This window comes from Anoplopoma fimbria, chromosome 12 (genome assembly GCF_027596085.1).
Source record: "Anoplopoma fimbria isolate UVic2021 breed Golden Eagle Sablefish chromosome 12, Afim_UVic_2022, whole genome shotgun sequence".
NCBI lineage: Eukaryota > Metazoa > Chordata > Actinopteri > Perciformes > Anoplopomatidae > Anoplopoma > Anoplopoma fimbria.
The window spans coordinates 1,995,511-2,009,388 of NC_072460.1; the positions used below are offsets into that span (position 1 = coordinate 1,995,511).

At 41.6% G+C, this 13,878-nt stretch overlaps 1 protein-coding gene across 1 annotated transcript in view; it reads left to right on the top strand.

Annotated features, from left to right (window-relative positions):
• cep104 (centrosomal protein 104) overlaps positions 1–13,878 on the top strand; it is a 31,008-nt gene that overhangs the window by 8,096 nt on the left and 9,034 nt on the right. The window contains exons 8-17 of the mRNA XM_054608664.1: positions 1,427–1,582; positions 1,712–1,939; positions 3,734–3,949; positions 4,227–4,394; positions 5,164–5,337; positions 7,676–7,852; positions 11,417–11,617; positions 12,531–12,626; positions 12,910–12,991; positions 13,781–13,853. Of these exons, the coding sequence (XP_054464639.1) occupies positions 1,427–1,582; positions 1,712–1,939; positions 3,734–3,949; positions 4,227–4,394; positions 5,164–5,337; positions 7,676–7,852; positions 11,417–11,617; positions 12,531–12,626; positions 12,910–12,991; positions 13,781–13,853 (1,571 nt within the window). The remainder of the gene's footprint in view (positions 1–1,426; positions 1,583–1,711; positions 1,940–3,733; positions 3,950–4,226; positions 4,395–5,163; positions 5,338–7,675; positions 7,853–11,416; positions 11,618–12,530; positions 12,627–12,909; positions 12,992–13,780; positions 13,854–13,878) is intronic.

The following is a 13,878-nucleotide window of genomic DNA, read 5'->3' on the forward strand; positions in this document are numbered from 1 at the left end:
GCTACAGAAAATAATTTCTCTCTTGCAAATCTCAACTTTGTGAGGCCAGTGTTCCTTTTACACGGTGTAATTTCACCAGTTTGTAACAGTAGTTGTTAAACATTGTTCAGATTCCTGTTACTGACTTCCTTTGTATACAGCGTTACCATGCTGACCATGAATTCTTAATAAGCTCAACAGCTGCAGTGATGGTAGCGTCTCTCCCATTCCCAACCACAAGCCTTTCTGTAACCAGATAACAAACACACACACACACACACACACACACACACACACACACACACACACACACACACACACACACACACACACACACACACACTAGCAACTTGTTAACATATTAACATTGCAGATAAAGCAGTTGTCAAGGTAGTCATGCTGAAAATCCCTTGTCATCGCACCCTCAGGATGTCAGTGGACGTTCTTTGGGCGTTACACGATGTCTAAAAACTCATGACAGTTGTCGTGTTTATTGCACCATTTGGGTTTGTCCAAATAATTAGAGAATCACAAAGTGTTTATGTTCAGGCTGTTTCACTTGGCACCTTGTTAGCAACTTATTACAGCTGTATGTCATTTCCTGACTTACTGGAAATTGTGGTCATAATTCCAGCCCATAAATATTGTGGGCTGGAAGTGAATCACCATGTGGCACACTTACTGTTATGTGGCACTTGGACTTGTATTATTATTATAAACCATCTCCACTTGGGTTTAAAGGATGATTCTGGATGATTACAATCTGGGTCTTATTTGTGTAGTTTTAGCCATGTTTCTATTAGTTATCATAACACTGTGATCCCCAAAGTAATTGCTTATGTTGCTCTGGGAACATAGTGACATCAGAATAATCTGATCAAATAACTTGAGCATTTGTACGATCAGACCTGTTGTAAACAAGCTGAAAATTGAGCAAGAATATATAAATCACTTTACTTAGAAATGAAACTGAAGGTGAGCGCACCTGCAATTGTTGTAAATAATCCCTTATCAAACAGGTGAACCGTGAACAACTACAGAAAGTGCATTGTGTGGATGTTGAACCAGGATGTTTAGCAGTATACTGTGATTGGTGTCAACACCAAAGCAGTGTACAAACTGTATCTTTCCAAGTGTGAAAATAATGAATTAAGTTTCAAAGTGTAGCAGATATATCAGCAGAAGCTCCACTTTCACCTCCAAGAAAAGGACAGGTAATGGAAAACAATCCCTTAGACTGTCAGCAGTGCTACATAAAGATAGCAAACACCCAACAGACTTTTGGTCAATCTATGCAAATACTCTGACATAAATCCAAGCCATCATGAGACCATCAATATTATACAATCGCCCTGCCGCCATGTGTACCTGTGTATTAACATACAGTGAAGGGTCACTCTGTAATAGCAGGGCTGTCTTTACCTCTCCTTGTCCCGGGCTCCTCCAGGTCGGGGAGCGTTTGGCTCGATATGATGTGGAGAAGCGATGTGCGATCGAAAAGGAAGACTATGACCTGGCCAAGAAGAAAAAGGAGGTGATGGACGAGTACAGGAGGAGCGTCTACCAGCAGCTTGAGGTCCACAACCTGCTGGACATGGCAATGGTCAGTCACCAACCTCAGATGGCAGCGCCTCACCTGTTCACACACTAGATTTTATATCCAAGGTGTAGTTTATCCAAGAGTCATTCTGCCTAAACTGAATTATGTTCTCTCCCTCCACCGTGTCACCAGATCACATGGGCCGCAGATGCATCCCCTGCCCAGGATTCTCCCGCCCTTCTGCCTTCTCCAGGCCACCCTTCAGTCCCCAATAAGCCCCTTGTGTCCACTGACACAATCAGGGAGGGGAAAAAGACTAATACTACTCAGAACCAACAGTCAGACGCAGAAACTGTTGTGGTCAAACTGAGCAGCCAACCTGACACACCGTGCACCCCGGCTGCTGTACCCAAGATAGACGTAAGTGACAATTTATCGGATTATGCAACACATCACAACATCTTCACTAAGCATGAATCATGACCAACACTTGCAGACACTTAAACAGGCCCTATTATGCTATTTTCCGGGTGCATATGTCATGTAAATATTACATTCATATGTATAAATGCACACATACAAATATCAAACACAGTATATTTTGTTTATGCTTTCACATCACACTATCACTGTGCACATTGCGGTAAATGTTATGAGTTCTCTTAGAAGGTTAAATACTCCGAACAGGGCGTTCTAGTGCCTGATCGTACGATGGAAAAGGAACAAAGACACATACAGAAAGAATGTGCTTTTGCTGCAGCAAAACCAGATAACAGAAACCCAGTTTCGACTAACTGATAAGGCCCTCAGAAAGTCTAAACCAAGAGCCGCCTTCCTTTTTTAGGGACCTATCATATTCAACTCATAAAGTCTATATAACATGATGCGCACTCTGTTTAAGCGCCTTTTAGTTGCTGAACTTCTCAGTACTGCTAGGCCCGTGCACGTTCAACTGCTGGGCGACATACTCCTGTTATCCTACAATAAATGTCACATTTGTTTTAAGATGAATCCGGTGTAGAAGTCTCTCTTGTTTTCCACTCAACACATATTTTATTTCAAGTTACAGTTACAAAATGTTTACATGCGTTAATGCTCATAATCCTCCTTGTTTTTCTCATCCTGGCTGTCCTGCAGCACCAAGAGAAGTTTGCTCTGATTGGTCAGCTAGCCCGCTCTGTTGTGATTGGTCAACGTCTCACATTTCAAAAAACTCTTCCTCCAGAGCTTCAGCTCCGTCTCTGTCTTTTGTTGTTTGAGGGCCAAACTAGCTGGAAGGAGTTTTACATGACTTCTGTAACATTATGACCTCATAAAGTTACGGAAGTGAAGGAGAGAATTCAATGGAGCCGTTTCAAGCAGCTCAGGAGCTTCTGAGGGGGAGGGTAACTCCTTTTAGGCATGGACTTCAGGTTTTACACTCTATGGACCTTTTACATGTACAAAAATATATATAACACACTAAAGAAGAGGGAAAAAGTGGAAAAACATAATAGGGCCACTTTAAAAACCATAACAACTTGTCTACTACTCATTATATGAATACGATATGAATTGTAGTCTGAGCGGCTTTACCAGTAGCTTGGATGAAATCCCTTTATTGTTGTAAAAAAAGCCTACTGTAGCACCTTGGGAACATGTCCCCTGCCTTAAGCCGCTGTAATGTTGGAACACGGAGCCCACAGGGAGATTTTGACCAGCGGGGGCTTTTATGCTTTACTCACCACCTACTAAGACTGGTCCTACTGCGGGTTTGGGTTTCACTATTTAATTAAAAGCGTGCAACAGTTGGCTGATTCCAGCGGCTGCCAACCTGGCCTAAAGGCAGGGCTTTGAGCCTTGTGCGAGGCAGCAGGGTGCCAGTTGGCCTCGGGGCCCAGGAAACAGTGCTGACTCGGTGGAGGTTGGGTTTGTATAGGTGGGGTTAAATGTTCATTGTCATCATGATGTTGAATGATTGACCGATTCAGTGAACAAGCGTAAGTGAAAAAAGAACGGAGGGGTGCAGTTGATACATTTTTCAAAAGGATGGACCGACTTGAAAGTGTTGATCAGTTTTCCTTGATCCTTTAAAGAGTATAAAGGTATTATTGTGTGTGCTGAGATATCTATGGAGAGTATCTATAATTGAATTAGCAAGAAACAATGTGAAAGTTGTATAATGTAATTAACTTATTCTAAGTTTTCAATACCAATGTTGTCCTGTGCCAATAGGTTACCTGTGTGCCTTATGATGAGAGGCAGCTTCCAGTCTTTCAGAGGAAAGACCGGCCTGTGGAGGCCACTCTTAGCCCTGCAGAGCATCACTCCCCCCAAGCTGATACTCAAAGGATTCCACACAGCCCTGAGATGAGCGGAGAGCCAGAACCCCTGACAGAGAAGGCCCAGAGAGAGGCTAGCCTTCCACTAGAGGTCTATGGAGAAAGCCTGGTAAGAAAATAAGGCGGAAACACTTGGCTTGCCTAGCAAAATATATGTGTTTGATTTGAAATCTGAAAAATACCTTTTGGTATCCCTTCAAGAGGTTCTTATGTATAATCCAGATGTTATCGCCCTATTTGATCAGTCCCGGATATATTTGTATTGGTGTGTATGTCAGGAGATAAGTAACACGAATTTGCAGTACAGAAATATCTGCTGTAATACCTACATAACTGATATTTGCACTATCTTTTCCTGCCTCTTGGCTAATCGCTCTCTTTTCTAGGTGGCTGGGGCTTATTCCAAAACCTGGTCCTACAGAGAGGATGCTCTCATGTCTGTGTACAAGAAGCTTTTGGAGCTATCACCCGCCACCCCCAAGGAGGAACTGAGAAACATGACAAGAGCTGCAGTTGTCCTGGTCAAGAAGGCCCTCCTGGATAAAGTGTCATCTGTGAGTCATGTCCTCAAATGACAGTTGTCCCAGTGTGGATGCTCTGAATGTTAATTGAACAGAAGCTTCCGCCATTAAAGCTGCCCTATTAAGGCATTATGGATATATTTACTTTATCACTGTCAAAGTTTTCAATAAAGGAAGTTCTCTGGATTCATTTTACAAACTTAGCTAACGGTCATGTAGTCAAATCATAAGCACGCACATGCAGACTCTTAACAATGTTGACCCTATCCCCTATGCAAATCTAGTTCTCTCACCCAGAGCTGGCTCCATTAACCAAACAGTTTTGACTGGGATGGCCTGGTAACCGTTCTCTGTAAGTCATCCGCAGCTTGTATGGTAATGAACAGAGTAGTGCGGGAATAATTCTAGTGAACCATTTTCCTAGCCATGTTGACACAGAAAGCTCCATTAAGAAGTCAACTGGTTGACTTGCTGCTTCATTTATTAAATATACCATTCTCTGCCAACTCTGTGCTCTAATCTGCAAGTCATGTCATTTCAATCCTGGGTCTGGATATAGCCCAGGGTGTTTTGTTATATGCCTAAATCTGCATACAAACATTGATAATACAATTGACCTTCAATAACAGGCTAGTTGGAGTCTTTGCTTCACTGATTGTAACTCTCCATCTGCATACTGTAACCAACTCAGAGTAAACATTGCCAAGTCTAGCCTCTTTGCTAATTGACATCACCCAGGTGCTAGCTTTTCTTGGAAAGTCCACTAAGTTTGGAGCTAAATGTCCACCTGCTCTCTCCTTAGGTTTTCCACGCCTCCTTGAAGTTGCTGCAGCTGCTGCTGAGCCAGCTGATCCCAGGTCTGGGGCTGGGCCGGGCCGAGGTGACCCACTGCATAGATCAAACTTGGCCCAACCTGCTGGCCAGGTCTGGAGACTCATCGGGCCGCCTCCGGGGCATGGCCACTGCTTTTATTCAGGTATTGTAACACAATGGACTGACTGGTTTATGTGACGCTATTGGCCCCAGTTGTTTTCCATTACCCTGTCCAATGCCTTCATAGAAGCTTTGCTTTTGACTGATGAGAAGATTACTTAACAATCTGCATTCACTCCCTCCACCACTCCCTACACTTGCTTGTGTAAAAGTCTACGAAAAACTTTTGGCTGATAATATTGGAAAAATCTGCAACCTCTTTCACTCCATAAAACCATGTAAAATAAACTGATAAGGCTAATTAATTAAAAGGGTAATCCTAGGGCTGGGTTCCTCCTGTAAGCCCTTTCCTAAATAACGTCTATATCAGTCAAGTAGTAATATCATTGTTATGATTAATAATAACAGTAGTTAAATACACATTACACTTCACTGGCAACGACTTCCATGCACTTGCAGCGCAAACTGATCCTATTCATTTGTGCAAGTGAGTGGGTTTTTATGTGCATGTAAATACAGATAACTGTTGAGGTTAAATGGAGCATGTTTTGCTCCATTCAGATGAAATCTTTCTGATGGACAATAGCCCAGATCTGCATTCAAAACAATAAGGTGCCTTAATTTCACACTCCAGAAAAAGCAAACAGAGATTCCAACATGTGGGAAATCCAATCCAACTTTCCTCCAAGGGCAAACTTAAGTAAACAATGCCTTGGTCTATATCTGTGTTTTTGGATTGAAGAAACACTTTTAATTGAAATGTACCACTTCATCTCGCAGAAACCAGATGATTCTTACAAGAAATACGAACCACCCATAAAAAAAGGTTCAGAGAGCGTGTAAATTACAAACAATCAAAGAGGCGGTGTGTCTCCACGGGAACACTGAGCACATTTGAGAGAGAATTCGCAGAAGCAGGAAAGACATTAATGAAGTCAGGATTGGATTTTTTTTTTTCGAGATTATGAAACTAGTACTGTCAAAACAGAATGAACTATTTAAAAATGTAATAGACATTGTTCCAACAGCATAGCGTATGAGTCATAGCCAAGGATCCCTTTTGTTATCTAAAAAGGGAGTGGAAACGCTCAATGTTGTTTTCACAGTTACAGTCCCCATTGAATTGGAACTTTGTGTGTGGCTTTTTCACCAGAGTTTATATATAGTATGTCTTGATGTATGCTGAATGAGGTTGTGTGTGTTTATGCAACCCGCCGATGCAGCAAGTACCTGAACTGGGGACGTTGCTGTTTAGTTCTCAGATTTAGCAAGTTTTGTTCGTTGTTGTTTTCATCTATTTCTATACTTTAATAAGAGCTAAATATTCCACCACTCACCTGGCTGAGAGGCTTTTTTTTGGTGCTGCAGGACAGTTATATGCAAATAAATGAAGTGCGTAGTATATTAATTTATACATATATATATATTTATATCAAAAACATTTTTTAAAACAGATCTTGTAACGGTTTAAGTTGGCTTTTCTAACATGACATTGACCTTAGGGTTGAATTCACTGACTACATGCTGCAGTGTGCTGTACTGTTGCTTAATATACAGGGTGAGTGTGGATGTGTGTGATGGGTTGTCATGCTCTGCCCCAGCCTTCAAACAAGCCCCTGTTTTAGTTATTCTAACTGCCTACTGGCTCCTTCTCGCCTTTAACTGGAACAGAGCCACTAGTGCGGGTGGCGTTTGTTATATGTGTCCTTTACTGGAGGTTGGCGCTTTACATGCACTGGTGGGTTAGACCAGTTTATACATGTTTGTGCATACGTAGTGTGCATTTCGTAACTGGAATCCGTTCCAGTGTAACTCATGCATTGGTGTGTGTGATGAGTAATGAACGGACTGAGGTCTTTATGAGCTAACGTAGCTTCTCTTTCAATGAGTTCAACTTAGGCCACAACTGTTGAGGCCATTACCATGAGTCCCAGCCCTCTGAAATCATCGCCCTCCCAGTCTGGATCTGTTCAGAGCTCTGTGAGAGCAAAGACTGAATGCCTCTTTGTGGGATGAGGACAAATTATATGGGGTTTTTTTTGGTGCGTGTGACCCAAATTTCCGACATACATTCCACTCACCTGATGAGGTTAAAATGGAAAACAACTGAGAGAAGTTTTTCCAAGAGCCATCCTCAGTCTTACTTTAATTGTACACTTGTATTCTCTGTCATGACTTGTCTCTCCAACAGATACTTGTGTTGAATGACAAATCACTGAGTGTAGCATCACACAGATATGTTTTGTAGGTGGCTTACTGTACAGCACACATATTAGGCTACTTAATTTAAAGGGGCTACCCTGTAAGTCTACATTGACATTGCATGGCTTTTACACTGTAACTTCCAAAGTGATTGTCTTTTTCTTATGTCCTTCTTTTAGGAAATTGCAGTTCTGAAGGATGTACGTGCCCTGCAGGTTATCCCTGGTGAGCTGGTGAAGCCCTTCAAATCCAACTTCCCCTCTCGTCTGGCTCAGAGTCGGGCCGAGCTGCTCCAGAAGCTAGTCGCTGAACTGGGTACAGAAAACTCTGGCTTCACCCTGGACAATGTCATGAAGGTAAATTATCTAAATCATGCTTAATGCATCTGAAATTTGCATCTATGTTTTGTATTGATGTGAATTGTAGTCTCTGATACGGAAGCCGAGAGAGGCCGTGGTTGAAAAGTTGTTTATCTTGTTATCTTGGGAAATCAACCTATTGTTTGCTTTAGAAACCAAATTTAGACAATCTGACCCCAAAAGCCTCAGAATGGAAGCTGAGAACAGCTTTGGTTGCTATGATTTTCTTTAATATTGGATTATGAGAATATTATTCAATTATAAAGAGGGAAAACACCTCCAACACATCATCCTTTGCTTCCATACGCTTTAGACTTTTAGGACACTGGAACATTTTTAGGGAATTTTATACACTTAAAATCTCAGAAGTAAATTTAAAATGTTTCAACATTAGCAGCAGCAGCCAGTAAAATCCCACTGTAGGTATCGGCTGTCACAGATTTCTATGCTAGAGGTGCTTTTTTGTCTCTTCCCAATCTGGCAATAACAATTCCGACATATTCTATATTACATGATAGCACCAGAACTGATTATAGATAAATACAGTATAATGCCTGTATTATTCCACATAAAAGTGGGCATCCATCAGGCTGATTTTCCGTTACATTTGGCTTAGATATTACAGTGTGACTAACTGAAAGGGGATCAGTCCCTCCCTGACTTTCTGTGGCCATTTAAGTTCACCCAGACAGGATGTTAACAAGCTCTAGTCAGCTGAGACAATGTTGTCACCATTGGCATCCACTTTACATCCCCAGCGCTCCTCTAGTTTCCAGCAGTGACCTCATATCTACGTGCAAACTATCCCAACTGTTGACTAGGCCGGGCAGGACAACAGGCCGTCCCGTCCTCCCCTCTCTAGTTTACGACCGGTCCTCCACCCATCCCCCTTCACTCAGCCCTCCTTTTGACTCTGCACATCTTTTATCAGCGAGAGCAAATTGTTAGGTTTGTCCGCTGAGTTTCTCCTCCCTCCGAAGCCAAAGCCACACAGATGGCATTGGGTGGCCAGTGTTTGCATGTTTGTGCATGCTTGCTCAGCTCCTGTCGCCTTTGTATTGGCTGCCTCCCATGTTTGCCTGGGAAATTTCCAGTCTGGATTGAGACGTGACAGGAGGGCTGTGCTTGATTCCACAGCTTGCCTCTTTCTTCCAATTTTCCCATTAAACAGTTTGATGAAAAACATGCAAGAGACACCAGGTTTAGAGCAATAGGTGATGGAGGAGGAGAGCTTATAATTATATCTTCCCTTTAAAATAAAAACTGAAATGCAGGCACGTCTATACAGATTTAACCCTGTCAATATGTATGTTTAAACCTGCAAATTCCATCATGGTGCATTTGATTTAGTGGTAATAGCCACCAAACACAAACAAACAAGTTGCAATGGGTGATACTATTTAATTAATTTAATACAGAGGTCCCAACCCACCTGGACGTGGACCAGCACCTGGCCGCAAATCATTAGCCACTGGGCTGCTAAAAAATGGAAAAAAATAACGAAAAGGAATAAAAAACTGAATAATAGAAGTAAAACATGAGAGGCTATTTGTGTGCTAATCCCTCCCTTGTCACAGACACGACACACACGCAAGTGATGCGAGTACAGTCAGTGTCATCATCACTCGCCACAGAGTGGATCGGACCGAGCCACTAGGGCTGTACCGAATGTCATTTTTTTTTACATTCAAACCTTTAGTTGAGGTTGTTTAAATGAAGCTTGAATGTCCTTTAATACAGCTGCTTGCCTCCCTTTTTGTGCACTTTCAAGCAGGAGACCAAACTGTTTTAGGCCACAGTAAAAATATTGTTTTTGAAAGGCCAAACGCCAACATTTTTTATTTTCTTTAAAGTAGAATATTTCATTGGATAAAAACATGATGTGACTTATGTAAACAATTACATCTTTTGCCTGACTAAGACAATTATAGAGACACACAGCAGCACTGTGTTTGTGAGTGTGTTTGAGAGAGAGAGAGAGGGAAAGAGAGGAGGGAGGAGAAGCTGGAAGGTGCAATCTATGGCAATGTTTCTGTAAGACTTTTTTCTTCCAGAAAAATAAAACAAAAAAACGCTTGCAGTGCTTTTAAACTAGAAGTGCTCGGAGCATCAACACAAAAAAGTTGGACAGCTAAGAAAAAAAGAAAAACGCTATGGACACTACACACACAATAATAATTTGTATGTCAAGTTTTTAACTATTCAGTACAGACCTATAAGCCACACCACCCTATTCCAGCATTGGAAAGGCCATGGGTGTATAAAGAGAAAAGCAGTGGGAATGCGAAGCACACTAAAAAAGGTCTGTAAGAATTTTGTTGATATTAAACCAGTATGCGGTACTTAAAAAAAGGTTTGGGAACCTTGATAAATTACGCTCAAGGATAACTGAGAGAGGAAATTCAAAGTAAATCCTCTACTGGTATCTGCTTCTTTAAATCTCCTGACTAGCCCTCTTTACAGCTCTACAGTGTTAGCCCAGCTATATTTTGAGCATTTTTCCTTTTCCCCCTGCTGTTACCTGGGTGATCTGCTCCGAAGCGGGAGCCAGAGTGAAAAAAGAGGGTGATTGAATTTCTTGTAATTAAAATGAGAAGTGGGCAGCAGAGACAACAGAGAATAATGGAAAACTGTCCCTGAGCTGGTTGACCGAGGGGCGGCTGGCCTTTATACACAGTTTTAGTTAACGTCCTCCTCTGACGGGATTGCCATTGTGTTGCGTCTCTGCACACAGAATATGTTGGATAATGGGCCCTCTTACGTCATGATGTGCACTTCCCTCAAATGACTTCCTCGACAGTGTTGCTGTTTTTGCAGAAACTAGCAAATATTGCTTCAAAATGCTTTTTGCAAGCACTGAATATTCTCTGTAGCCTGCCTTGTTTCCCCCAGCTCACTGTGGGTAAGATAAGGCAAGTCAAGTTCAATTGTATGGCACCTTTCAAACACAAAGGGGATTTAAAGGGCCTTACACAAGACTAATAAATGCAGCAGAACAACATCTGAAAACACAATATGATGAACAAAGTCAGTCCTTCATGTGAATTTCACAAGAGTCATATGTTCAGTGCAGGAAACCAACTTGAATGGCCCGCTTTGTGCACTGATCTCTCCTTTTGTGATGCTTCTTTGCGGTGAAACTCTTTATCATTCATGTGTGCATAGGTGAGAAGTAGAATGCAAACCTGGTCACGTCATGGTTTTCGTGGCCAAGAAAGAAGATATCTAGTTGGGGAAGTCCGTTTTTTTTTTTCCAATCCTCTACCCCGATGAGAGTAACCTGGTTTCTACCAGCTCAGGTCTATGATCAGCAGTTGCACAAGCTAACTCACAGCTCTGTTTCTAGGCGTAAAGAAGAGTTTTGTCATGTTTTCTTGTTTATCATTCAAAATTAAATCTTCCTTACATATCCAAATTAGTTTCTTATTTCCAATAAAGGTGTCTTTGTTCAATAAGCAAACCAAAGCTGAAACTGCTCAATAGCATATGTTAGAACAGTAAAATCAAAACTCCTGCTCAAGGATCACATGTTAATTGCAAGCCCTGTTTTCCTCTTGTCAGTTCTGTACAGCAGCTTTGGAGCACAATGCATCAGCGGTTCGAGATCTGGCAGTGCGCGTCATCTTATCCATGTACCAGCAGCACAGAGCTGCTGTTCTCCACTACCTGCCACACAACGATGCTACTGCACGAAAGAACTTCCTCTTCAAAACCCTCTTCGATGGCTTTGCCAAGATTGATGGAAAGCTGGTGGACACTCAGGCAAGAAGTTTGTTTCTTTTTTTTCACTGCAAAATAGTCTCTCATTAACACTCTTCACTTAAAGAAGGAATATAATACATGTACAACCATATAACTGAAAACTCCTATTTCTATTATGGAAATGTGAAATTTCAGCTATTTATATGGGGGTCTACATTAAAATGATTTGCATCAAACTGCCAGGGCCGACAGCGCGTTCCCTTGTTCCAACATATTGTAGTCAGCGAGGAGCAGCTGGTACGTGGACAGTGAAACCGTCAGACATGGCAGATGGGAGCTCTCTCTTGAGCGTTTTAGAGGGGACCGCATGACGTCATGTCTTTTTATTTTTTCCAAGCTGACAGTAACAGAGTTTCATGTTGCACAGACAGCTAACTGCTTCGCTGCTTCCTTTGCCAAGGCTTTAGCTCACCTGGTTAAACAAGTGATCCATGACAGATCCATGCATGAATATATTGATGACATAATGTATACATAATGTTGCACCTCTTCCGAATACTTCATGTCATCACCAACAGGACTAAGATTGCACTAGCAACAAACCAGACTTTTTCATCTTCACAAAATGTGGTAAAGGATAACTGTTAGCTGAAACCACAAACGCAGCCGGTAAACAGGCCAGCTTTTGTTGCTGTAAAGTTTGTGACTCACACAGTGACCATGCCGTCCAGTGTTTCAGTTTTTACTGGCGTTATTAGCGACCTAGCCTTCCCATTACGTAATGGCTCTAAGAGTCTGGATAGCTTTAAGCTGCTCAGTTTTAAAGATGAAAAGAATGACGTGAAAGCTGGCGTGGTGGGCAAGAAATATCTGTGATCCTGAAATTATATAAACAGAAGGAAAGAGAGATTAAAGAGAGCAAGTGAAGGAAAATGCAACTTAAAAAACTGACTATGAGTCACTTTTCTTTCAGATTTTGAATAAGGGAGGTGGTCAGCAGGCTGGGCAGAAAGAGAAGGAGGAGATCCACTCTCTTCAGGAGCAGCTGGCCGCCTTGAAAGAGATCACAGTAGGTGGAGTTGTCATTAGTCTGCGATTACATCACTTCTTGTAAAGGCTATTAATTTGTATGTATGACTCCACACACTCTAGGTGGCCAGAAACACAGTTTTTCACATGAACAGATACCAACACTGGTATATTTTCTTAAGAGTCTTATGAAGAAGAGGTCCACTGTTGTTCAACAAGTTTATGTCTGTAGTCACTGTAGAGCTTTCCTTCTATTATAGCATCTCTCTTTGGAACTGTGCTCTCTGACACCTTTTCCTATTTCTCTATGTCTGCTTGTGAAGGAGAGGGGGAATGAAAGCACCGAAGGACAAATGCCCAAGAAAGAAGCCCCCAAACCTGAGCCCCAAAATGCTGGCAAAACAAGTACGTTCACATGTTTGACTAGAAAGAAGCAGACAAAAGCCTCTCAGTTCCTGATCACAATAAAGATATTCTTTGGTAGAGTTATATCATTATATACTGTACTCCACTAGCTCTGATTTGGATTGCTTTAAAGCACAAAGTTCTATTGCTTTATGGCACAAAACAGCAACATGATGTAGTCTTTTGAGTTAAGTGAGCTTTAGCGCTAATGCCTTCAAATGTGACCTGTATATATGCAATTGGACTGTTTTGAAGGTATCTGAGGTCATGACTTGTGACATAAATGGTAGAGCCCATGGTAGTTAGACACTTTTGTCCTCACTAATTTTTTTTTGTTTCAGCACAGCATTGAGATGCAAAACATTTTTTAAATCAATGAACATTTCCAAAGGGTTATAACGAGCCTTACACCGTCTACTTTTGTTGTGAGTTGCCCAGCAACAGTCCTCTGGAGAGTTTAACCACTTGAACCCCAAGTATGGTGCTTGTCTTAGCATGTCAGTAACAGAAACAAAAGTTTTGAAGACAATATAGCAATAAGACATGACACTGAAGCTGCCAGTCATTTTAGCATGAACCTAGTGAAATAGAGTGCAGGCACAACACAATAGGTACCTAATAAACTACAAACATAGCAGCAAAATATAAAAAGGTTTTGTTGCTCACAATTAGATGTTTTTTATTTCATTTGACTGAACTATTTTGAAATGAGGCATGTTTAGTTTTAGTGATGTTGATAGTGCAGTCATGACTACAGTGAGTAACAGATGCTTTCTTCTTTATTTCCAGCTGTCACAAAAGTGCCGCAGAAGAAGGTCACAGACAGTATTGACGTCCAACAATCTATCAACTATCTGGACAAGTAAGAGACTCAATGGAGACCTGTA